General features: G+C 36.8%; 1 protein-coding gene across 1 annotated transcript in view; it reads left to right on the top strand.

The window, feature by feature from the left end:
* The window catches only part of ADAMTS19 (ADAM metallopeptidase with thrombospondin type 1 motif 19), a 167672-nt gene that overhangs the window by 58082 nt on the left and 82925 nt on the right, over positions 1 to 26665 (top strand). The window contains exon 8 of the mRNA XM_019474001.1: positions 24276 to 24381. Within this exon, the coding sequence (XP_019329546.1) occupies positions 24276 to 24381 (106 nt within the window). The remainder of the gene's footprint in view (positions 1 to 24275; positions 24382 to 26665) is intronic.

Below are 26665 nucleotides of genomic sequence, written 5' to 3'. Positions count from 1 at the left end.
TTTGTATGAGAGTTTGGTGCTCACAGGCATTTATTTTTGTCTTGTAAGTGGAAAAATGCCTCCTTCCAGCTGAAGGAGGAAGCAATGTGACAAGAAGTCGTCAGCATCTTATGCTGATCTAAGCTGAAGATCAAATCCGGAGTACTTCTAGTATATCTAAATCAGGATAGGCTGCTGTCTGGGTTTCACAGATGAAGTGAGTGTATTCAAGGATTTTCCCTGAAAAATGTTTCCTCTTTGGCTGAACCTTGGAGGTAGTAGAATGACTATCTCTGAATTTGTCCATGGAATTGTAAATGAGATAAGATTGAACTGACTCAAGTATCAGTCATTCACAGTTCTATGATGAAGAAGCTTGGATGAAACTTGAAAATGAGGCAGTGCATTGATCATAAGTGCACAGGAAGTAAAGAGTTTGCAGATAAGCAAAATGAAGTAGACACCTTGGCTGTCTAATTTGGCATTTTGTGGAATGGCTGTTGTGGACTTTCCCACTCTGCGTATTGTTGTTTCAGAGTTTTCTTCAGGAATTGAAACATAGTTCATATGTGTAGTTCTTCCCATCTAGCTACAGTTGTGCAGGAAAAGCTAAGGTAATTCATTTCCGGTTGTTCCATCAGTTACTATATGAATTTAATCATTAGGTTTCCAGATTAATATAGCGCCTTTCCATAAATTCAGTGTATCATTTCTTCCATGCTCATTTACAGTACTGTGGGTCCATGCTCACTCTTAAGAAGATAATGTCTTTCTGAAGCTCTTGTCCACCATCATCTGTGAGCTGATCTAAGGAAGTGTGTTGAAAAACAAGGAAGAACTTTGTGCATTTCTCTTGAAGAGAATTTTTAAATTGTCCTACTGGCATGGATGTATTACATCAATATTTTTAGGATTGCAGGTTTATATGCAAAATTGTGGAAAGTATGTGTAGGTAGATGGTGGTTTCATTTTGGCATCTTTTCTTTTACTTTTGATTTCCCTAGGAAAACCCAAATTGTGATTTGTAGTCTTAGATTAGATCATGAGTAAAAGTTCATTGAAAGGTAAGGAAGAGCAGTTTGATCTTACTCTAGATCTTCGTGCAACATGTTTATAGGCAAAAGGAGACAGCACATTCCAGGGATGTTTAACATGCTGTAAATTATAGAATTTGCCAAAGAAAGTAGATGAGAAATGCTAATATAGTATCAACTGTACAATTCCCAGCTGTCCAGAGCTTGCCCCTCCTTCCCCCCAAAAAACTCAGAAGAATACACTACAATACAGACTTTTGTCTACCATAGAGTGGAATAAGGCAATTCTCTGTGAAATGTTAACATAACTGTACGTGTACGTGAGGCAGTCAAGGTGATCTTTGTAGCACATTACACAATCCAGAAATGAAAGTCATGAGAAAGGAACATTTACAGGACGGACCTCATTATTGGAAAGGGTTGTCATGTTGGATCATAGTTCTTCCCAGTGATGGATGCTAAACAGACAAATACTGCATTTATTGTTTATTCATTAAATGCCAAGACTCACAGTTTTCAGACTGGATGTGAGTACTCACTTAAGCTAGATGGAGTAAGTGCCAGTGTTCTGTTATATAGACAAAGTTTTCATGTATTTAGGTGGCAAATAATACATTTCTCTGTGCTTCTGGTCTTGTTCTACTCAAAGTACAGAGCTTATGCACTCTTCAATTAGTATTTTTTCATTGTCTCTTAAAATAACAGAGTGATTTATATGAAGATTTAATGGTTTAAAGGTAACATTAACCAAGAACTCCGTTAACCAGGAAAAATTTAATGGTTTAAAGGTAACAAGAACTCAGAACTCCGTTAACCAGGAAAAATGTTTACTCAAAATCAAAAACATGTGTCCCTAGAAATATATAATTTCATTCTTGATTTTGAAACAAAATACATGGTGCCACTCTCCCAATATGCCTTTATGATAGAAAACATATTTTGGAATGTTTGTCAGATTTTTACATTCTTAATCAGGAAAAAAAGTTCTGGCTATCTTGGTGATCAAGCACAAAATGTATTAACATTTCATATTTAATAGTTTTGAAAAGTAGGCAGAAATAGAAGAATTAGTTCTGGAATTTTATTCGATTTCTCAAAGTGTGTTGAAGTTTAGAAAGTAGAGTGTCTTTATTTTATGCTTTTCAGAGTTCTGTTAAGTATTATGCTATTGCTGGAGGTGTTTGTAAAGCTCTGCTGTAACCAGGGTAGTTGTGGGGCTACTTTCTTACGTCACAATGTTAAATCCAGAGTAACTCAAATGAATGCCTTCCTTGACTAATCTCATGTTTCTGTAAAACAATAAGCTAGACTCTCATGTGGTATGAATCAGCCCAGGTCAACTGATTTCAGCTAAGCTATTCTGATTTCAGCATTGTCAATTGTCACAGCCCCTGTCAAATTCCTTCTGGGTGGAGAACCTCAAGACAATTGTTTTAGGCTCAAAATCGACCAGACCCAAGTGTTCTTGAGCTTCCTCTGGTTGGTTGGCTGCAGCACTCTTATTTTTATTTTTTTTCCCCTGCTGTTCTGCTCATGTGGATGCTCCCTGTCTCCTATTCCTGCACAGAAGTAAGATCCTGTTGCTCTGCCACTGATTCTCACAGCTCTTTTATAGCTTAAAGAGAGGTTTCAGACCTTGCTTTACTGTATGGTCATTAGGGACATACTATGATTAAAACAAACAGAGGGCTTGTCTGGGGGTGGAAGAATATGAAGATGTTTATATACAAATTAAATTTACTTTAGCTAATGAAAAAATTGGTTTAGATCTGTAATTGTCCAAGATGCTTTTCCCCCAGAATACAACTGTTTTTTGGGATCATGGCATTTCTGTCTTCCAAACAGGTTTTGTTAGCTTAGTCAGAGCGAATTCTCTTTTAAATTTGTGGTGATTTGGAGTGTTGTTCTTTTTCTTGTGCTGTAGACAGGTAAAATTATGAGTGTAGATGTCTCAATGAATTTCTGAAAAATCTAAGAAGTAATTCAGTTGTCAATTTTCAGGAAATTAAGTCTGTACTAAAAGAATCAGCGTGAAATGTAAACTGAGGGCTAGTACATGCTTTATTGTTCTTGTGCATGCATCTTCTGGTATTACCGTATTTAAGTAACTGAAAGGAGCAATGATTCATAGGGCAACTTGTTAGTGGGTTATTGCACAAACCTTAGTACCAGCAGATGGAAATCAACAGATATTTTCTCACCCCCTTCAAGGACTAGGCTTACAAATAAACACAGGAATATTTCTTAAAGCAAGTGTATGCACATTTGAATTTCCCTTCCTTTGTCTACCTTTCCACTGCAGCAATTAAGATTTTGAGTCTCTGAGACATACTTCTGTTGGATTACATTTGTTGTTTGCTGCTAGGTAATGTCTTCTGTGGAAACACTATAATAGACAGACCTTAGTGTGAAATGTTACAGGCACGGGCAGATTATAAAATTATGCTCATCTTGTGTTGGCATCAGTTTGGAGCCTCATTAATCTGCAGGAACTGAGGGAACAACTGTTTCTAAGGGAGGCCATGTCCTTTCCAGGACTGCCCCTCTTGGAGGCTGCTCACTGCTGCTTTGGTTTAGCATCCCTCTGCCTCCTTTTCCAGCCTTTCCTTGTGCCAGCAAAATGACTCAGCAAGTCTTAACACAAACATGCAGTTGTGTTTAGTGGAAATTGTGATTGTTTACTTAACTAGCTGTAAAATTTTTTTTGTAGCTTCCATGCAGCTCACTATTTGCATCAAAGCTGTAGGTTAGATTGACGGGTAGGTTCTAGCAGGGTGCTTGAGAGCTTCTGATGCCCTGGAAGTGTTCAGGGATGCATAGTGTTGTTCTCACAGCAGTATCATCTCAAAATGGTTTTTAAAAGGCATAGGAATGAGCATAATTGCTACCGCTGGAAATACTGGCAGGCTGAATGACCCATAAAGATCAATGAATTAGCAAGTGGAGAATCAGGAAGGGAACCCAGCATGTTCTTCCTCTCCATTCCGCCTATTACATTGTCTGCATTTCTAGTGCCTATGACGTGGCTTTTAAGAAAATCTAAAATGTTGGTATGCTGTCACATCACTGTAAGTTGTAAAGCTCCAAGTAAATTTATCCTTAAAGCACATGTAGAATTTGAAAATAATTTGCAGACAAAAAATCATCCACTATTTGAAAGCTGTTGTTTTAGTAATACTATCCTATAGTGAATAGTAATTGCAGTTCCTGCTGGTAGTTGTTTTTCTAAGTCTTTATTGAAGATAGACCGTTCCACATATCAGACACCAAGCACCTGAATCCTTGTATTATCCCTTGTCTTATGCTATCTGATTCTTCAGGTAATATCTTCTCTCATCCCTTGTCAAAAGTCCGCAGGTGCACAACACATGTGCTCTGTAAAATGTAAAATATTGTGACCGTAGTTCATGTTTTGAAAGATTTATGATAGCTACTAAAATGTCCTGGTAACACTGATTGCAACAAAATGGAAGCCAAAAAAGTAGTATTTCCAGATTCAGTTACCGTAAGCCTTTTACTGCACTCAGTTAAAAAAATCTCCCTCTGTCAAAGGAAGGTCAGGAATTTTCTTGGCATGTATAAATTGAGTTCCATTTGACCTAATATGTCACAATTATGAGTAATTTTGAAGATAGCTTTTGCCTTAAATAGAGTGACCTCAGCTGATTGTTTCAATACTATCTTCTTACTGCAGCAGGGTGAGGCTTCTTTTTTTTAAATACATCTCCGGCTGACACACCTATATTGTTCTGCACAAATATGTTTCCTTTAAAGCTGATGCCATTTGCTTATACTCTTAGTCCTGGCTGAAATTCCCAAGTAATAGGATGTTTCAGGAATAGTAAGTGGAGCTTTTCGGATGCTTTATGAAAGACAGGGTTTTCAACATTTCATTGATCTCAGGGGAGTTTAAGTGCAATGTTCTGATTGTGGTCTCCTGGAAAGAAGGTAATTAAATGCTGTTTTCAAACAATATTTTGTATCTTACGATATCACAAAAGAGCAGGGTTTCCTTAAAAAAAAAAAAAAAAAAAAATTTAAAAGCTGATACTGTACCATTTGATCCTGTACTTTCAGATACCATTTTCAGTTAAAACATCAGCTATAAGAACATTGTTTCCCAAAAATCTGCTTCCATCTAAACTGTTTACTAGAAAGCATTTTCCAGTAAAATGCTGACATTGCAATCTCTAAACAGAACTCCCTTAAAAACTCTTGTCAGATTGTTTTAGGGGGATGTTACAAATACAGTATATTATAAATTTCTGACTTTGATAACAGCTAGTGTTGCAGAGTTAAAAACAATAGCAGAAAATTGAGGCGCCATCAGGTCTTCATTCTGTTGCAAACGATCTAAATAGTGTAGATACAAATAATGACGGGTGAGGAATTGGACAAACATCTACACAATACAGACCACAAAACAAAATGAAGTGAAAGAACACGTCTTCCATCCAACTTAGCAAAATGCCAAAGATGGATTTATTTACTTTTCTTTTATAATGTGAAAGCTGTAGATCTTTAATACAAAGGACTTGGCCTTTTCCTCCAAAACTTGTCCCTGGGGACAAAGGTTTAGTCCAGCCCTATGCATTAAGAGATACGACAGAAATAGGGAATTCGGCGGGCTATCATTGTCCAGTGGAAGTTAATGCTGGAAATACTGAAGCTGAATGCTTAGGGCCTGTTACCAATGAACAAGAAGCCAAAGAAGCTGCACAGAACACGGGCAGCAGCACTGCAGAAGTAAACTTAAGAAGTCTGTTTTCCCTGTGCTTCCTCATCTGTATCCATCTTGTGTCCCTGGTGTCCCTCCTCTTATCTGGAAAATCGCTCTGTTGTAGTCTTGCGTAGCTGCCCTTAGCCTAACTAGCTAGAGGAGTGGTAACAGTTTGCTGAGAAGCAGGGTGAACTCTCTCATGCTGAGCCATATGCTGCTGTGGCTGAACTCCTGCAGGCACTTGATGTTGCTAATTTAAAAATAGTTCAAGTACCTGTGTGCTGCAGAACAGGAGTCCTTGCGACATAAGCCCTGTAGGCAGGGTTAGTCTTTCTGCCTCTCTAACACTTCGTGTGGTTGGGTTCTGGTCTGTGGCTAGACAGGCTGGGATTACTGGACCCTGCACTGTGTTTCTCTAGAGGAAGGGAAAGGAGGGAAGAGGTGCTGCTACTGTGTTTTCAGTGGGCATATTTGGTTTGACTGGGATAAAGAAGCAAGAGGAAGTCTGTCCCCCCTCTTCCAGGCCCTCCCCACCATCAGAACTGGATCCTGCAGCATGTGTCTGTTTTTCTAGAAGATACTAACAAGGGCCTATGTTGTTTATATTCACTAGAAAAGGGTTTTTTTGTTTGTTTCTTCTCTTTTGTTGAGGCACAATTGTGGAAGAATTGCACTAAAGGCAGTTACAAACCAATACTGTAGATTGTTGAGTTGCTGACACTTGCAGGGGGCAAAGGAGACTTCGGATCGGTCAAGGCAAACAGGAATCCCTAAGCCCTGAGGCTTGTCGTTTACAATATGTCCTAACATTGACATGCATTTTTGGGAATGGGTTTCTCCACAAGACAGATAAGGCTGAAAGTAGGGGGTGGGCCAGAACTAACTCTGCAAAGGATGGAGTATAGAACCTATGTATAGGTCCTGTGCTATAGGTGGGCTGGGGAGTTGGTAGCCCTGTCAGTCTTGTGGAGATGTAGGAGGCATGCTTAGAGAATGAAATCAGTGGAGGTTAGAAAGATGAGTCTTGTAAGGTGTGTGCATACATCTGTTTTTTGGAACATTTTAGCATTGCACACAGTCAGGTTGGATATTGGTGAAAAGTGTTATAAGTAAAGAAATACTATTTGAGGTTGCCATTGTAAAATTCTGTTGACTGAAGTCACCCATACCTGGAGATGTACACCTAGTCCTCCAGCTGACCACTGTGACCAGCATTTTTTTCTGATATTCATCACTAGTGAAATTAAATTTGTTTCTTTTGTGAATGTTACTGTCCTGGGTGCCATGGGGAATTCAGAGTTGGAGCATGAGCAGTTGGACAGACAGACTGGATGAGGAGAAGCAACCACAGCAAGTTTCTCCCAGTGAAGGCATAGGTGCAGTCTGTTAAACTTTCTAGGTCAAAAATGTTCTCTGACATATGTCCAAGCTTGCTGCTACACAAAATTAGCAAAAACGGCAAGAACATTGTAAGCTTTGAGTTTTTGCCCTGTGAGTTGGTTAACCCCAAAATACAAAACCTGTCCTGAACAGACGATCCTCTAAACGTATCCTGTGTAAAAAAAGGATAATTTTTGTCAGTAAGACTGCTGACATTCAGAAAACTGGGTTCACCATTTAATCTGCAAAAGACTTCCTATGGAGATTTCCAATGTGTAACCTAATCTAAGCCATTCATATAACTTTTACAATACGTACAATTTTGCATTCATACAACATTCTCTTCTGCAGCAAGATCATGATAATAAATTCACTGACCTGTATATAAAGGAACACTTCATACAGTGAGAGCAGGAGCATCTTTTAAGTGCTTTTGTGGAAATGCTAGCCATAGAGATCTCACTCAATTTCACTTCATGAACTTTTCTTTTTGTTAAAAGTACTGTAGCTCAGATGTGTATCCAGTAGCTGCAACTGCCTGAGTAACTACAATGTTCACGTGTGGCTTCTGAACATTGATTTCTCCTGTGACATTGCTAGGATATTTTATTCAGTATAATTTGAACTATGTAGAAGTGTAGAAATAGAAAACTTCCCTAGGAAGTGATATCCATATGATAGTACAGTATGTCTGGTATACAAATACCTTTAATACACAAGATTTTTTTAAATCATCAGGGAAATTTTGACTTCTGCAGTCTACAAAATAAAATTCGCTTTTGTCTGTGAGTTACATGTCCGTAAGTACAGCAAAGCAGAACCTACTTACATGTGAATTCCAATAAATGTAAAAAAACAAACCAAAATAAATAAATAGAATTTAGTCTACCTCATGTGTCAGAAAACCTCAAATGAAATATGCATGCTTGGTGCAGTTTCTCAGGAAAGCAGAAGAACATAGGACTATGATACCCGTGCTCAGTCATCAAATCCAGACATCTGCCATTGCAAGCCTCAACTTTATTCCTCTTCTAGATATATTAAATTCACTTTTAAAAATTATTAAGATTCTTGATTCCAGCAAAACTCTTAAGATCCCGTCTTACCTTGCCTTTTGTTTAACTGAGTTGGACTAAATGGCAACACTCCAGTGAGACCAGAGAGCTAAGTTTTCATGCCAAGACAGCCGAACCTTTGTTTTCAAGCTGTGTTGTAACTCAGACACAAAATGACTAGGTTACAACACATTAGATTGTTTTATTTTCCAGTGTTTTATTTTAAGTGTTTAAAGCTTAATTAATCTCAACAGTAGTAGGGTAACACAGAATAAATCTCTCTGAATGGACTCTTGATGGCAATTTCATAATCACTGAGCTTACTTTTAATTACTAACCACTTATCAAACTTAAAAAACAAGTTTTTTCTTCCTTAAACAATTGATCAAGGACTTACTGCTTCAGGCAATTCCTTCCTTTATTTTATTTTATTTTGCTTTGAAGTAGTTAGCCAATGCATTTAGAGAGCTGAAAGTGAAGGAAAAAAAAAAATTTGTTTTGTTTTTCAAATTATACTACAGAAGTCACTTACTGCTTTCTTACTCAGTGTGTGTTAACAATCTGCCTTAGGAAACAGTAGGGCCTTTGAATGTGTTTAGGAAGACTGGAAAATTATTTTTCATGTTTACATCCAGTTTCAGAAGCTTACAATGAAATCTGTAAGTAAATTTTAGATAAAGCTGAGAAAATCCATGACACCTGTATCGAACTTCCGTTAGCCTGTGGATGTTCGGATACAAGGAATAATAATTTTTGAGAATGAAACAGTCTAACACGTTACTCATTCAATGGGCAGAATAATTTTGTATATTTGTTGATAGTGTTGGTATTTATGGTTGTCTTCAATAGTTTTTATTTGTATAATAGTTATAAATTAAAAATAAATACAGGATAGTTAAGATAGTATTAAAGGTGCAATCATTCCTCAGTAACTAAAGAAATCAACTTTTTCAGATACTGTGGTTATCTTGAAATATATCTGAGGTTAGTGATTATTTTTTCTTACATTATAATAATAACTATTATATCCATTCAGAACCATGTCTAATTCTTGTTGCACATTCCAGTTCAGATACATTCAGTTGTGCTCTTTCTCACCTAGGTGACATGCTATGATTGTTCTTAACATATGTTTAAATCCCAGCAGAGTCACCTAAATGCTCAATTGCTGAATTTGGTCCTTGACCTCAGTGAGTGGTCCTGTAATATGCTGCAATACCATCCATAGTTCTTCGTAATTTCATGCGTAACCATATCCTTTCTGTGAAAATGTAATATAACTATGTCATTTTCTACAGATTATACTACTTTGTAAATTTTTATATTTATTTTGTATTGTTCTCTGTATTTAGTCTCAACTTACCTGAGGTATTTAAAATTCTGTCTTAAAGGGATTTAAAATATAGGGAGACTTACTATATGTAAAGAATTTTAACATTACACTGAATAGCATTTAGAATATTTGTGCTTGGAACTGGAACTTCAATTTCTTTCACAGGCAAAACTCCTGTGTCCATCAGAAAAAGGCATTCCCAAGTAAGGACAAAAGAATCTGTAATATTATACGGTGCATATTTGCTTTGTGTTAAAGAAAACAAAAGGAAATTGCAAGCTAATTATCACAATAATTTGTGTTTGTCTTGTGGATAGTCTGTACTTTCTAACTTCACGTATGAATCCTTCAGTTATGCATGCCACATTCAAAAGTGAAAAACCAGTGAAACACCAGAGCAATACTGCCATGGTATGCAAGAGATGCTCATGTCAAGGCCAGGGAAGGGTGGTGAGACACAAAGCAGAGGACAGAAGTGGGCATGGCTTAATTAAGCTCAGGTCTCTGCTGGCAGAAATTCTTTCACCAGGAGAAAATTTGCAGTTTTAGCTAATCAGAGTGCAAGAGATAAACGAATGAGTGATTTAGTGACCTTCTCACTGCATTGAACAGTGAATTATGTCCTTTGTCATTTTATTCATCCAAAGTGTTGAAAAACTGAATCAGGCCCAAGCAGCTCTGAGCTCTTAAAAGTATCTTTCATTGTCTCCTGGATTTTACAACTTCAGTACTTATCTTTTATAGCTTGTTTTTATATGAAAAACATTTAGATGAAATCTTGTGTACATTCATAATAAAATTGTGTGGGTTGGCAACTGTAAATAATCGTGCATCGATAGTTACTCTGTGTATGCTATAATACTGATATATACTCTGTATTATTTTGTATAAAGAATTGCTTTTCATTTCATGTATCATACATTCAATTAAATTTTAAAAATGAAAAATAAAATTTGGTGTCAAACATTACAAATTAAGGACATGCAAAATATATGGCTGTAAAGTAAGGTATACCTGTTCTCTAGCTAGCCAGCCATTTCTCTAGTATTAGAGTCTTATTTAGCTCTTGGTAGATATGCTTTTGTATAGTATTTTAATCCCTTCAAAAGAAACGTTTGCAAAGTTATATTTGAATAGAGTAGTCAACCTTGGATTATATTTTGCATTGAAGAATTTGACTGTTTTTTATTGGAATTTTTTTCAAAATAAGAGAGACCAGGTAGCTCCTTGTGACCAATGCCTCAGTTTCTGTGTCCCGTAGCTATATAATGGAAAAAACCTGTCAGCGTAATGGAATTAGATAGACCATGTAATGAACGCATATTTTTCTCTGGATTTTGAAGAATGGGATGGGTAGGCAGTGATACGTGGGTCCTTCAACTGAGGAGGAAACAAAAGGAGCTCCATATTTGTAGAGAGAACTGTGGATGATCTGTACAACTGCATCTAACTGTTGTCAAAATACAAGGAAAAATGCTCCGCAAGTACAAGGAGGAAGGAACAGAGGTACAGGGCCAAGGCTCACTCTTCATTTAAATGCTTTTGGGCAGATTTTCTGTTTGAATCTCTCTCATAGCTCCCTTTTGTGACACTTAAATGGCAACAAGTTCTTTTGTATTTCTGTTTTGAGTCTGTACTGAAGGTTTTATGTTCTCAGGATGATGGTATCCTACCCTGAATAAAACATGAGTTTCTCATCAAGTAAGTCATCCTTTACTCAGCTTGCTCAAGCAGGGACTAATCAGGGTCTAGTGCTGCACATGTGAGATACAGGAGCCTTCTCTAGTTCTCAATTACCTTGCATCTTGCAGACTGTGCAAAGGTAGTTTGGATAATGGATTCCCTGGAAGAAGAAAGACCTGATACTCTCAGCCTTTTCAGTTTGCTTTGGTATAGTTCAAACTTCTTGAGGACCATCCCAACAAACTCAAGGAATTTTTGAGTTGGAAACAGTTTGCAAGGACATTGAGATACGATCTTGAAGAAACTCATCAGGTGCAGGTACAAGTTGGGCCACTGATCAGCTAGTGCTGACTCTTACTTAGGCAGCATAACCACTGTCATCACGTGTGCTAATACAGCACAGAACAACATATGCTTAGTTACACTAATGAAGATGGAATACAGGATGGATATCTGGAGATAACAGTAGTAATTTTAAATCAAATAATTTTAGCTGAAAAGAGGTGTGATGGAAGACTCTTCTCAAGATAGATTTGCCTTTGTTCTCATTTATCAGAAAGATACTAGTTAAGCTAGCTATCCACATCTAGACAATATTCTCTGTATAAAGGAACCGTTAGCTATTTAATTCAGTTTTCCTGGAAGGTGTGCTACTGGTGCCTCCTATAAAGCAGTCCCAAGATCAGTAATTTTCTTATTGTGCATCTCTCTCATAGTGAAACAAAGTATAATTTCTTCACATGAAAAACTTAAAGGTCACAAACTTCAAAACTTTGGCCACAGAGTAATAGATTATTCTAAAAAACAAACAAACAAAAAGCAGACTAATACCTCTTTCAATCCCCTTAGCTGTCCCTTGTCTCACAGAAAAGAGAATGCAGATTACACCATGCTTTAAAAAAAGGGGAAAAGTTCCTAAATATTTTCTTTAAGCGGGGTCTCAACAACAGTAAAATAATGACTTTCATATCACTTTTAGCTTGATTGTCTTATGAAAACATGAGAAATGTTTTACAGGAATCACCCAGATTGCAGAAAATGAGGAAATGTATTACTGTGCTGAAGCACTGTTTGTCAAGGAACAATTTTTTGTTTCTACCACACAGTGTCATTTCCATAGCACGGGTATAATAAAATAAATTACCAAAGAAAGCAAGACAGTCTTGTTTTCCTCATATTTTGTTGTAGAAATAAAAATAGGTTTAAAGAAGGTGTGTTAGACTGAGAATTTTATGGTCTTATGAGTGATTTCACATTGGTTTGTTGCACAGAGGGTGGTACCAAGACAAGGAGAAGAAAGCACCAGAAATTAAATTATAGGAAAATCAGCTTAATAGGGTATCAAGGCTGGAATCTTTGTAAGACCAAGAAAAGCACTGGTGATATATTATGAGTAGATCAAATCGGCAAGGGGAGTTGATGTTACACAAGGCTTGGAAGCATGTTCAGAATAAAAATGATTTGATGGAATGAGACAAGAGGTGAATTCAAAGACATTGCAATGTGCATAGGTGTTACAGAACATGGGGGCAACTTTAGCAGCTGCACATTTTATGAATGTGAGAATTGAAACCCAGATGTCAGGAAGGCAATAAGAGAGATAAGCACCTGGGTGAACATTTTCACTATTTGGATGGAGTGACATAATTCTTAATTATCTCTAGTATATATTTTACTCTGTGATGCTAATATATTTTGACCCAAGTGTACAGAGTTGTAGGCTTATAGTATTTTAAAACATCTTAAAGTAACCTCACACTTCACAGCAGTGGAAGCAGTTCTGACAACTAATTGGACCATCTTATATTGCAGGATAACATCTGTTCATCACATTTCTTATGGGGAGAGTCAGATTTTCTCAGAAACAGAATAAGAGACAAGAGAGTTTTAAAAATATAGCATTTGCATTAAAATAGGAGTTCAATCAGTATTTTCTGCTTTTTTTGACAAATTACCGAAAACATTTAGTCATCTTGAAATGACATATACACTCAAGTTTTAAGGTCAGCACAATTTTTTTAAGGTTAGAGAAGTTACGTAAAATTTTCATTTAGAAAATAGAGACTACTCGAAACTGATCTTGAAAACTAGGGGAACATTTTAAGTCCTATACTGTATGTAGGTCCTAGTCTAGTCTAAAGCCTACCCGTACATCAGCATTTTCATAAACATGCTGTTCTGCGCACTGTGCTTCCTGTTTCCTTGGGCCAGGGCCCTTGACATTAAATGATGAGGCTTTTTTTTAATATACTTTAAAATAAAATGTTGGGGTTTTTTAATGTATTCCAGACATTTAAAATATTTTTAAATAAACCAAACCTTTCTGTATGTTATTTTTATAAAAGTATGTTTAAAATAGTGCTTACATTTAAAAAAAAAAAAAGTAATTTAAACAATTGACAGTGGCAAGAAAGTATACAATAGCAAAGCTGTAACAAATTATTAGAAAAGGTCATCTTCACAAAATGAGGTCAGTTTGTGTTTCTTAATGCTAGCAAGTATTCAAATTGCAATTTCTTATACTACACTGGTATGAACAAACTAAAATTTCACTTGCCTTTTTGGCAAAGGTACCTCCCTTTGAATTCAGTCTAGAGTCTGTGATTCCTACTTTTCTTTTTAAAGTCATGTTGTAGCAGAAGCTTCAGTTTGCAAGCCTCTCAAAAGTTTTGCACAAAGTATTTATACTGGGCTAGAAAATTAAGTTGTTCCTTTCTTTCTGTGAAAGATAACTGTTTTTAAATACTTGTCACAGTAAATCTATGCCATCTATTCCTTACGGATTTTTGAATGGATAAATACCAGATATGAGTCATCCAATATTCATCAGGCTGTTTAATCATCTAAGGTATTTGTTCCCATATATCAGGTGGTTTATTTCTCAAAAAATGTTCTAGAAGGAAATATGTAGGCCTGGTAATAATTTTTCCCTGTTATCTGCTTTTACAATGGAACATTTATTTTTAAATGCATCTGAAGAATAAGTTGGTTTTTTTAAAGAACTTCACAGAGAATTTCCCACTTTCAAGAATGCCTCCATCTTTCAGGCTTTTGTGTGGCACTCTTAAACACAGATAACCACTTCATACCCCAGATGTTCGTAGTGGTCCTACTTGCTTCCTGACAGGTTCAAGAGCTACTATATGCTCTGACACGGGGTTACTTTCCAGCAACTGAACAGAACTTGACTCAAACGGAAAACAATAGGGAAGAAAATGTATTTTAGAAAAGGCTAATTCTGTATGGATGCGGTATAGATCAGTATTACTTTTGCTTCCATCCTTTGAAAGAATATCCTCTGTGGGGAGCAATGAAATGCAAGAATATCAGAACCCAATAATCGCTGATTAGGCTCTTAGATATTCAACATGAGGCGGGTTTAATGTTTCAAACAAAATTTACTTATCTGAAGATATTTGATATTACATGGGATTTTGATTTAGCAGAGGGATATGGCAATGTACCGAAATCACAGTGCAAACACAGTATAGCCATTGCAATATACTGTTGGATCGCAGTACAAATCTGATTCCCATAACTGGCCTTTGTATGCTCACCATCACAGTGCTGGGCATCCCCAGGTGCCGGGAAGGAATATGTGAGTTAATGTCAGCTCAAGCCCATTGCTCTGTTCAAAGTTCGTTTTGTCAGTTGTTCAGTTTTTATACTCTCTGTTGCACTGAGCCACATATGCACTTACCCCTTGCTGGGCTGGCTAACTCAAGAAGCCATTCACGCTCTTTTGATTAACTCAGGGAAAAACATTTATACAAGCAGTTAATCCACTGAACTGATACAGGCATTTATCTAAAACCCTCCAATCCCTTTTCTGTTGAGATAAGTTCAGCTTTCTTTGCAACAGCTGTGGTCAGTCACTCACATTCTTCCCTCAGCTTCATCAGCACATTGCCCTTGCCCATCTCGTCTGACCCTTCTTCTGTTTTAGGGGTTTATTGACCAGACACAAAAAGGTAAACTTTTTTTTTTTAAATAAACAAGTTTGTTTAAGTAAAGCAGGTGTGGAAAAGAAAAATGAAAGATAGGCTAAATAAGGATCAAAAGCGTGGAAAAAAAGAAAAGTGTATACATAAACACAGAAATGTAGAGACAATTGGTCAAAGTAGACACAGCCGTCATACAATGTGCATACATAGCACCTTTTAACACTTCATACCAATATGGAGTAGTGTTGTACCTGGTCACAAAGGTAAATAAGTAAAAGGAAGTAGTATGATTTGGTTTACATATTTTCTAGTCATTGTGATGATCCATTAATAGCAGTCTTTCCTTAGCTTCTAGGTTAGGGTTCATTCTATCAAAGAAAAGCAGAATTCAAGCTCTGCTTTTTTCCATCTAGCATGATGTTTTAGAAGATATTTCTTCCTAATGGTCTTTTTATGCCGTGTATGTATATAAGAAAGTAATGGACAACAATAAAAATTTTCTTTGTAAAGAGTAAATTCTCGTTCCTATTTCACTACAGCTAATCCCAAGATCAGAAGTGCGATATGCTTAGATATTATGAGGACTGGAAATGTCTAGTTCACACAACTAGCTTTCCCTGTTCATTCTTGCCCCAGGAAAAAAATATGATCCCTAGAAGGGGTTGATAGAGAAAGCTACAAATACAGCCTGAAAGACGGCAAAACAACATTGTCGCATTGCCCACCTGTAAAGCAAAGGTAATTGTAGAACAAGTTGGAAAAAACAGAAAGCAAGTTCAGTTGTTAAAAATACTTCCTGTGGGGTACAGCAGTATTCATTGTCATCATCTCCCCATCTTGTCTGTAGAGTAACAAGGGTTTTGTCAACGTACAGAAACAGAGTTTTATGGTAGGAAATGGGCACCAACTCTTAATCTGAGGCATGTGATACTCATTCAAATAAACTGTGTATCTGTTATGTCTGTCCAATGCATCAGTGAAAAGCATAACCTCAAGATGAATTTATTTATGCATGTATTTGGTGAGAGCTGTTCTGAAATGGCTGGCGCTCAGCTTGAAACCTGTTTCTGGCTTTTTAAGTAACAAGCTTCTGCTTTGCTTTCGAAAGCCCCATTCAGTTTTGTTGCCAAAGAAGTGAGGTGTCTCCTTTTCAAAGTCACATCTTATTTGATTGTATACAGCAGAGTTCCATGAAGCTTTCACAAGGCACTCTTATAATTTACCCCTGTAAATTACCCACTTTTAGGACTGAAGGTCTTTATTGTATAAGTCCTAAAAGTAGACTTTTCTACTTCTGTCCAAAAGTTAAACTTATAAATGTAGATCAAGATTATTAATAATTTTCTATGCCATGTAAAACAAACATTACAAAAATTGTTTATGTAAATCACACCATGAGGAAGTTAGAGTAATGGATCAAACTAGTTCAATTTCTTAGAAGAAGATTGAGTTATTGCTTAGAAAGATTACATTTTATTTTTCTTCCATATTAACGGTATGAGAAAATATGAAGCAAAGAAAATTTTTATAGCACATTACTCCATATGCTGTGACTTTTCACATTTTCTTCTGAACGAAATGACTTAGGACCTCTTCAAGTTTTAACTTGAATCTAACCAAGTTTTTTTCTGTTTCTAGATTACAGGTGCAAAAGAAAGTCAAATGTGGAGGAAAGGAAGTTGTGACTCTTCTTTTTCAATTTATGGCTTTTTTCTTTTCATTTTCCAGTATGCAGTTTTCTTTTGCATCATTGTCTTTTCCTGTTCACCCATATTTTTATGGACAAGTTTTCCACTTGGTGATGTTGCTTTACAAAAAAAAAAAACACGGGGGGGCAATTAAAAGATTTTAAAAGTATACAGGCTGGACTCAAGGGCCCGTTCAACGTGATAAAAAAAAAAAAAAGGTGGGGGGGGGGGCAATTAAAAGATTTTAAAAGTATACAGGCTGTACTCAGTGGCCATGTTACAGTGTATTGTTGCTTTAAATTTTTTCCCTTAAATGTTTTCAAAATTTTTTTCCTATGTTGCTTAGAAGTTAAAAAACAAGATGTGGGACTTATTTGTCAGCTTTTACATTAGAAGGAGGTGTCCTTGAGTTCAGAACTGCCTCGCTTCATAAAGTATTTGGAATAGTGGTGGCCTGAGTATGCTTTCATATGGTTTGAAGCATTCTAGATAGTTCAGTATAAAGCTGATGAGAAGAATTGTAGATGAATGTCATGATACTAAAAAGGCAGTGAAAGAGCAGATGAAGTTAAGTATTGCTGAATACAAAGTAATGCATATCAAGGAAAAAAATGAGTCTTTAGCGTATTTGTGTGAAATCTGAAACTAGGAAAGAGATCAGAGAATGATAGTGGGCAGTTCTCTGAAAATGTCATCTCAATGGTCAGCTGAGTAAAGTGACTATTAGGACTGACTAGGAAAGAATAGAGAACCATCGAAAAATCATAACGCTGGTCTTTTATTAACCCATGGTACACCTGACCTTTTGACTATAACCACTTTTGTCAGAAAGACTGTAGTAGAACAAGAGAAGGTAAGGTATGCAGAGGGCTGTAAGATGTCAGAAAGGTGTGGTTGGCTTCTGCTTGAGGAGTCGCTAAATGTGCTAGAGCTTCTCAGTTTGTCATTGAGATAGCTGACAGAGCTGTGGGAAGGCACAGATGGCTTTGAATAGATGAACAGAGCTTTATATTTGAGTTAGAATACCCCTATGCAGTCTTCATAAAAAGAGAAAAATGTACTTTGTACACAATTACACTCTGGAGATATTTGCCATCACACGTTATGGACCCAAACTCTGATGCAGGTTAAGAAGGAATACCTAAATTCGGAGAATAAATGCTGTGGTGGCTGTTAAAGACAACAGTATGGATGCAGCCTTTAGCTCAGGGGATCCCTACAACACTTGTCAGCAAAGGCCAGGAGTGGACAGTGGGGAAGATTCACTTACTGTCTCATCTGTGTATTCACCTTGAGAGAATTGTTTCCCATGTGGGCTGCATTTTAGAAGAAAATTAGTATCTTCCAGCAGTTCTGCCACCCCATCCCTATAATAACATATTAGACATCTGTGGACTGTTCATAAGGTGCAAGAACTAAGGACCTAAAACTGTACAATCACACATTCAGAATTTGTTCATGCGTGTATGGCATACATCGATATGCCCTCCCCATTTTTAGACTTTTTTTCCCCACTCTAAGGATTAAAGTGCAGCAGTTTGTTTAAAGGGAGAAGAGTAAGCTTAATAGTCTATTCTGAAACATAGAATCACATACTTATTAGATATTGATAAAGTATTTTTCTGGAAGCGTTAGTTTTTCTAAGATGTACATAAATCATAAACTAACAAAACAGGTGAATAAAATTTGAGTTACATTTGTGTAAAATGCAGCAGAAGTTGATTTGGTTTTATCCCATCATTTTTTCGAATGTCTTGCATCGGTGTGTATGTGCATTTGTATATATATACACGCACACATATAGGTGTAGTTATCCCTGTTGATATTTCTCACTTTAAAAAGAAAAAAAAAATATTTCTAGGCTTTTCTGTTTGCATTTGAGATTCCTGTTTGTTAACTGTTTTGTTTGGATTGCTGCCGTGTTTAAGGGCTGCTGATTCAGTGACAACTGACAAGACTTTTTCCTGGAAATCGTCAGTGTCTGGGACTCTCTTCAGAGCAGCTTGTGCTAATTAGACTTTTAAGTGTTAGCTCTGTGGAAAGCTTTTTTCTCCTGCTTCTTAACATCTGGGCTGCTAACAAGAATCATGTTAGATTAGTAATCAAGTCCAGTTAAGCACTATCATTTATGCTCACAGGCCCATTGATTTGCCAGTTCAAATTTAAAATACTTATGTTTGAATCAAAAGCCAGATGTACTTAGGCATTACATTATGTTTCTGTTGCAGTGGCTTGCTAGGTTTGTGCATCTTCAGTAATTCAAACTAAGGTCATGCTATCAGGAGTGTATCGCTGCATGGCACCTTCTGCAGGCTAAAGATTTTTTGGGGGAAGTTTGTGATTCAAATCGTCATGAGTTTTTCTGCATGTTTTCTATCCGTTTCAGGCTTACCTATATTTCATCAGTGTTTTATACTGTTGTTTAGGAACATTGGTGTAGAAACTTCAGAAGAAAATTCCATGCTTAAGTATTACTTTTATTCATAGTATGTGCTTAAGCAATATCAGTTGTATGTATACTAACTTAATAAAAATAGATCCATTGTTCGTGAAGTTCATGAACAGTTTCAATATTCTCGAACTTATATCTAATGTGCATTCAATAGTAGTAGTGTGCTTCATTATTTTACCTAGACGACAGGGAATGCAGTAGACACTGGGAATCTGTTCTATTTTACTGTTTTTCATCTTGGTCAAATCTGACAATTTTTACTGGTGGATAGATAGCACAACAAGGAGTGTACTATCCCTAGATTCCTGAGAATATAACACACTCCTTCATTAAAAAATGCTTAGAAATGGAAATGCGCTTTTTTTTTCTGAACTGTGCTATACAAATACATGGTCTTTTCAGTTCTTTCAGCTTGTGTTTTCAAGTGTTGGAAATGGAACATATGTATTTGTTTTTTTACGGAATTTTGATTTCATATGGACTGGAAATTCAGGTAGACTCTGCTCTTGATCAGTAGTGGAAGGGACATCTGGGTGATCCTCTATCCCTCTTCATCAAAGAATATGTTACAGGAACTTTGTTCTGTATTTTGTATGGTCATTATTGCCTTATAATCTAGAAAAAAAAAATCTGTTGGGCAAAACATTACTGTTCCCAAAACAGAAGAGCTGTGAAATAGCTCAGGAATGTGTAGAGTTGATATCCAGGTGATATCAATGGATTAAACTGGTGGTATGTGGAAGGGTCTCTTTAGCTTTTAACACGATCTAAAATTAGCAAGTAGATTTTGGGGCAAGTGTGAGGAAAGGGATTCAGAATAAGCACATAGCTAATGGCATGACAAACCAAGTTTGAATGTCTTGTGAAACCCTGGACGTTCAGAGGAAAAAAAATTCAAATGTGCTAAGTAAGTAATTTGGTGATTAAGACCTTCAGAATAATAACTCAGTTCATTGGATCACTATGAAGGGAAAAATAATAACCATTCTCTAGCCTTTTACAATACAATATTAGAAATGCAGACATATTCAAGTCATACTTGCGTGTTGTATGGTCACTGTAAGAAAGAGCAATGTTTGTATGTTTGCATATTTCTTAACGTGATTTTGTTTTTTTTACTGTGGAGTTTTTGTTCCTGCGGACAGTGCTGACAGCAGCCTTTTAATATAGGTAGTGGATTTATGTTATGGGCAGCAGGCTGTGAATGAGTAGGTAAAGCTGACAGATTTGTTTGGATACTTTAGTCGGTAATGTGTTTTGTGTAACATCCCTGTGAGCTGAACCATGGCTTTTCAACCAAAAAGTTGTAAATGTGTGCCTACTTTGAAAGAATAAATAGTTTGATGATTTGATGAGGATGTTAATTAAGAAACCAGGAAATTTTAAAGAAAATTTATCGCATTATGTAGAATGAAATACCCATCTCTATAGGTAGCAGTAATGGTAGTAGCAATAAACCACTGCTATGACTTTGGCAAAAGTTCTACTTTTCTGAAGCAGCATGTATTTCATTTGGATATTTACGTGTTTGATAAGAAAATGTAGTCCCTTATGTGGTTCTTCTAGGGCACAATGGTAAAGCTTTACTCTCTTAATTTGTATTGCATGTATTTTCTTCTGAATTAACTTGGGAAATAGGTATCTACAGAGTGAAGTAATTTGAATATTTTACATTTGGCATGTATTCATTCAGTGTCTTTTTGTTTCAAAACACAGCTTTCTTTATAGATAAATAACAGGATCCTTCCTTAAATTGTCAGTGTGATGATGTTACTGCTTTCTAGCCAACACTTTTCAGATACTAAGTGTTTTAATTTGAAGCTGTGCGTTGAGACCGTGGGGTTCACTAGGAATACCTTAATCATAACAAGGGAGCAATTGTTCGTTGTTTTTTTTTTTTTCTTGTGGATTTAACCTTGGAGCAGTTCCAGCTGTGTTAATAAGCCACAGGAAGCTGCAGTAGACGTACATATATTTAAGGAAGAAATTCCTTCTCTTACCTAATGCAGAGACAACTAAGCAAGAGCAGCTGCTTACTGAAGTCAGTTTCTTTTTCTCTACATGTGAAATTAATAACCAAGGACAAGACATGAAACTAGTTCAGGGCTAGTAGTTGGCTGATTTACATCCAGTAGCTGCTGTTGGATGTGGCTTTCACATATGAGGTTGACTTTGTTTAATAGGGGAAAAGGCATAAAGCATTAATTGCATTTGATGCCTTTGGACAGTTCTAAAATCAGAAATCTAATCTAATCTAAATGAAATGCAGGTCTTATATTTCATGTTACACTTAAAAAGGTCAAACATAATCAATTCCCATCAAGGAATGCCAAGTATAAAAACATTATTGATGATATATATTGAGTATTGTTGAATATGCCTACTGCTACTGGCTGCTTCTTCTGCAGAATAGCTATGAAAGTTGCAATGTGCATAGTTCTTTTGGAATAAACTGGGGGGCAGGCAGGATAGTAGACAGCAACTGATAGTACTTATGTTGTTGTATGGAAAGAGATTGCTAATGTACTTGAACCTGCCATTTCAGAGGCCAAAAGAAGGTTAGGGGACTTCTTTTCAAAATAGGGAGCGTCAGACAGTTTTCAGTTAGTACTCAGCATCAACAGGCAGAGGGAGGTTTGGGAATTCTCCTTCTGTAGATCCCAGCAAGTAAGTTTTATCCAGCTAAGGATAGCCATCATCAGTAAGTGTCATGGTTTAACCCCAGCCAGCAATGAAGCACCACCCAGCCGCTCGCTCCCTCCCCCCCAGTGGAATGGGGATGGGGGAGAGAATCGGAAGAGCAAAAGTAAGAATACTCGTGGGTTGACATAAGAACAGTTTAATACCTGAAATATAATAATAATAATAATAATAATAATAATAATAATAATGAAAAGGAAAATAACAGAAATAAAACCCAGGAAAGTGATGCAAATGAAAACAATTGCTCACCACCAACCGACCGATGTCCGTCCAGTCCCTGAGCAGCGCCCCCTCCTGCCAACCTCCCCCCTAGTTTTATTGCTAAGCATGATGTCATAAGGTATGGAATATCCCATTGGGCAGTTGGGGTCAGCTGTCCCAGCTGTGTCCCCTCCCAACTTCTTGTGCACCCCCAGCCTGCTTGCTGGCAGGACAGTATGAGAAGCTGAAAAGTCCTTGACTTAGTGTAAGCACTGCTCAGCAGTAACTAAAACATCCCTGTATTATCAACACTGTTTCCAGCACAAATCCAAAACATAGCCCCTTACCAGCTACTGTGAAGAAAATTAACTTATCCCAGCCAAAACCAGCATAGTAAGGAAGGTATTTCTCAACATTTTGCATTCTAGTAATAGGAATGCCCACACTTCAGAATGAAGCATTGGATTTTGTCTATGGCAAGAGTAATTTTTCTATTTTGTTTTAGCACTTCGTAAATTCATTGGTGTTGGCTGAAGTCAGGGCCCTGATGTCTGCTGCTTCTGTAGAGCTACAGTATTAAAAGCAGCTCTATCTTTTTCAGTTTGGTCATCAAGACTTGAAAGAAAATGCATGTAATTGTGGAACTACAAAGCACAAAATGGTTTTAGAAATATTTTTCTTTTTACTTCAGCCACTGGAGCATAACATTCGAAATAAAACATTACATTTCAGAGCATTTCTTACTTATCTTATTTTCAATAGAGTTAATATAAATGATACCTACTTTTAGCATGAGGTGTCATTTGAAGGACTTCAGGTTTTTTGCTTTGAACATGTTTTGCCTTTTCTTGTATCCCAATTACTTTTACTCTTGCTCCATTTTTTCTCCATTCTTTGGAAAGAAATACTAAAAGTTGAAATATTCTGCCTTATTCAAATCTAATTTGATTGTTTTGTTCAGTTCTGAACAACATTTTTTGTCACATGAGTTCTGTGTCCAAAAACTTTCAGCCAGATCTGTTAAGAGCAACACTGCCAGACTAGTGATGGGGTTACTACTTGAATTTCATGCTGTGGATGAGGCGTTGTGGTCACAGACTGACAAATACCTGGGTTGTAAGAAGAACGACTTTTATCTTGTTAACTTAGAATGCTAATTATGACTAAATTTCAAACACTGTCAAACATTTCAAACTTGACCTTTACATGCGAACATCCAGAAAACATGTTGATCCAGAGGGCACCATTCCATTGAAAGGATGTTCCTGGGAAGCAGGCCAAACACTTGAAACAGCATTTTGATTACTTACTCTGAAATTTCAAACAAGTGACGACAATACGTCCCCACTAAATGTATTTGTAGTCTGAGAAAGATTACCATTACACAAATTAAGCTGCATGTTCCTCAAGCTTTTACAATTACAGACATTCTACTTTTTAGAAGCTGAATTTGAAATCAAAAACCTACCATTCAGGCTTCTATTTTTTTAAAACTTAGGTATTATATAGTAGAGGCATTATAGCCTCTACAGTGAATATGTTTGTTAGGCTGCAGTCTCGTACGAATTCTTCTAGTTCTGTGACACCTGACTCCTTTACACATTTTTAAAACCATTCACATGCTGAACACTGTATCACTACTTAAGAGTGATAATGTAGGGGCACGACTCTCTGCTTTACATTCTGTTCTTCTAAGTCTGTCAGAGAAATACCTGTTCGGATTTGTGCCCTGTTGTTGTAGACATCTGTTTTCATTTACAGTAGTATCGATATTCATATGTGTGTTCTATCACATCTCATTAAGGTACCTAGCAACGCTTTTAAAGAACACATTTCCTGCATGTTGGAGTCTATGTAATCAGGTAATATTACTATCAGGTAATATTGCCACTGCTTGCGATTTTTTTGCTATCTTTTGTCCAATTTTGTGCTAAAATCTGTCTTCTGGCTTATGAGTAAATAAACCTTTGTGAGATACCTGTTTATATATTTGGATGACTCTGACCACAATAAGGTTTCAGACTTGTTTGGGGTCAATAATGCCATTATACATACAGTTAGTAGTAACAAAAAATAATTTACTGTGGTGGTTATGTTTCCTAGGTATAGCATATCTGAGTGGAATGTGCAGTGAAAAACGAAAATGTATAATTGCAGAGGACAATGGTCTGAATCTCGCTTTTACCATTGCCCATGAAATGGGTCACAAGTAAGTATGTGGATAACAAACCCTAGTATTTGTTTGCATGTAATATTACTATTATTTGATTAATTTGATTGTGTACTTCAGATTTTCCTTTTTTCTTTTAGGAAGGCTTTTAAATTGGATGAAAGATTTGGAAAACAATGTTTTTGTTATTAATAATAGTGACATGTATTGATATATAGTATGTAAAATAAGAAAATGCTTACAACTTGGAGTAATACAGGAATCTTTATAGCTACACAGTAACTAGGTTAGCTGGAAGGACTGACATTGTCTAGAGGAAAAGCAGGTGCCCCAAGATGTTTTTTCTTTTGGGACTGTGGTATTGTGTATCAGATCCAGCTCTGACTGTTGTTGCCAACAAACATTTTAATGAGATTGTGAATTGGAAGAGCCCTTATTTGATTTGGCTTTCTCAGACTAGATCCCATTAAACTGTGTAATGGTCATCGATCATCACAACATGAATATTGTTTTTTCCTCCCCTTATTAGAAAAGGACAACAAAGTGAAGGTAAAGGTAACTATCCTTCGCAATTGGATTTGATGTTTTTACTCATTACATGAGGAATACTTTGAAGCAAAAGTGAAAAATTCTCATGTTACAATAATCAAATTTGTTAGTGGAAGTTGTATTTGATTCTTGGCTTCAGTACTTGTTAAAGAAAAATAAATAGGAGAGTTCTTATTTTAAAATAAAATAAAAGGGAGGTGTGTATTAATCTGTCATTTTTACCTGCACTGTCTGCTCCAGGTATCTGTGTATACATTTTTAGAATAGCAGCTTCAGAGTGACAACAGAGAGGGATGTTTTATTAAATGCTTTGAACCTCTGAATGTTGAGGTTAGGTATCTTAGGACAAACACTTTGAATTAGACGTGATTTGGTTTAAATTTGGTCAAAGCTGTCTGAGAATGGAGGTCATAGCATCTAATGTTGAAATGTGATGTTGATTACAAGAAAGAATTGGAACTTAAAATATTTCTATTTAAAATTTGTCCTGGATGCAAAATAAGCACATTCAGAGCAATTACATAACTTGGAGGAAAAGGGTGATATGAGTATCAGGTGCCACATGAAATTGATCTTTTCTGTTTTTTATTTTTTTGAGTTTTTGTAACTGCAGAAAGCAACTCCAGGTTAATATAAGCCAGCCTGTTTGCGTGATAGTTACGATAAAGGAAAGACTTCAAAAGAAAAATTTGTTTGTGTTTTGTACCCACATGCTGCCCTATTTCTTTTTTTCACTGTAGTGTTTGCTAATATTGGAAAGGGGGATGGGTAGAGGAAGACGCGTTTTCTGTACACTTGTTCTTATGACAGTAAACCATGACAGAGAGATAAGGGGAAAGAAACAATAACTGAATGAGATCTGCAGATAAGTTCATTGATGGAGTAAGTTAGAAAATTTTTTGAGGCAGGTATGATAATGATGATATGATATGATATGATCGTGCCCCTGTACTCGGCACTGGTGAGGCCGCACCTCGAATACTGTGTTCAGTTTTGGGCCCCTCACTACAAGAAGGACGTTGAGGTGCTGGAGCGTGTCCAGAGAAGGGCAACGAGGCTGGTGAGGGGTCTGGAGAACAAGTCTTATGAGGATCGGCTGAGGGAACTGGGACTGTTTAGCCTGGAGAAAAGGAGGCTGAGGGGAGACCTCATCGCTCTCTACAACTACCTGAAAGGAGGTTGTAGCAAGGTGGGTGTTGGTCTCTTCTCCCAAGTAACTAGCGATAGGACGAGAGGAAATGGCCTCAAGTTGCGGCAGGGGAGGTTTAGATTGGATGTAAGGAAAAATGTCTTTACTGAAAGAGTGGTGAAACATTGGAACAGGCTGCCCAGGGAAGGGGTTGAGTCCCCATCCCTGGAGGTATTTAAAAGACGTGTAGATGCGGTGCTTAGGGACATGGTTTAGTGGGCATGGTGGTGTTGGGTTGACGGTTGGGCTCGATGATCTTAGAGGTCTTTTCCAACCTCAATGATTCTATGATTCTATGATAATACCAGATAATCTAGAGAAATATAAGTACTGCTTTATGCCATGCACAGTAAACATATGTTTAGAGAATAAAAAGCTTGGCAGCGGAATTACTGGATTTGAAAAAAGAGGCATCTTGATCAACAAGAAACGTAACACCTTACGCTTCCTGAGAAATGGTGATGTACAAAATCCTAGATGCAGAAAACGGGAAGCAGGTACAAAATTCTTGCAAAGTTATGGGTGATGTATTGGTTCTGCATTAGCAAATTTGAGAATGTGAGATACTGATCTCATAAAGAAGTT

Source organism: Aptenodytes forsteri, unplaced genomic scaffold (assembly GCF_000699145.1).
Source record: "Aptenodytes forsteri isolate BGI_AS27 unplaced genomic scaffold, ASM69914v1 Scaffold28, whole genome shotgun sequence".
In the NCBI taxonomy this organism is placed as follows: Eukaryota; Metazoa; Chordata; class Aves; order Sphenisciformes; family Spheniscidae; genus Aptenodytes; species Aptenodytes forsteri.
Note: the sequence above shows the minus strand (reverse complement) of the source record. Positions and strands in the feature narration are given on the sequence as shown.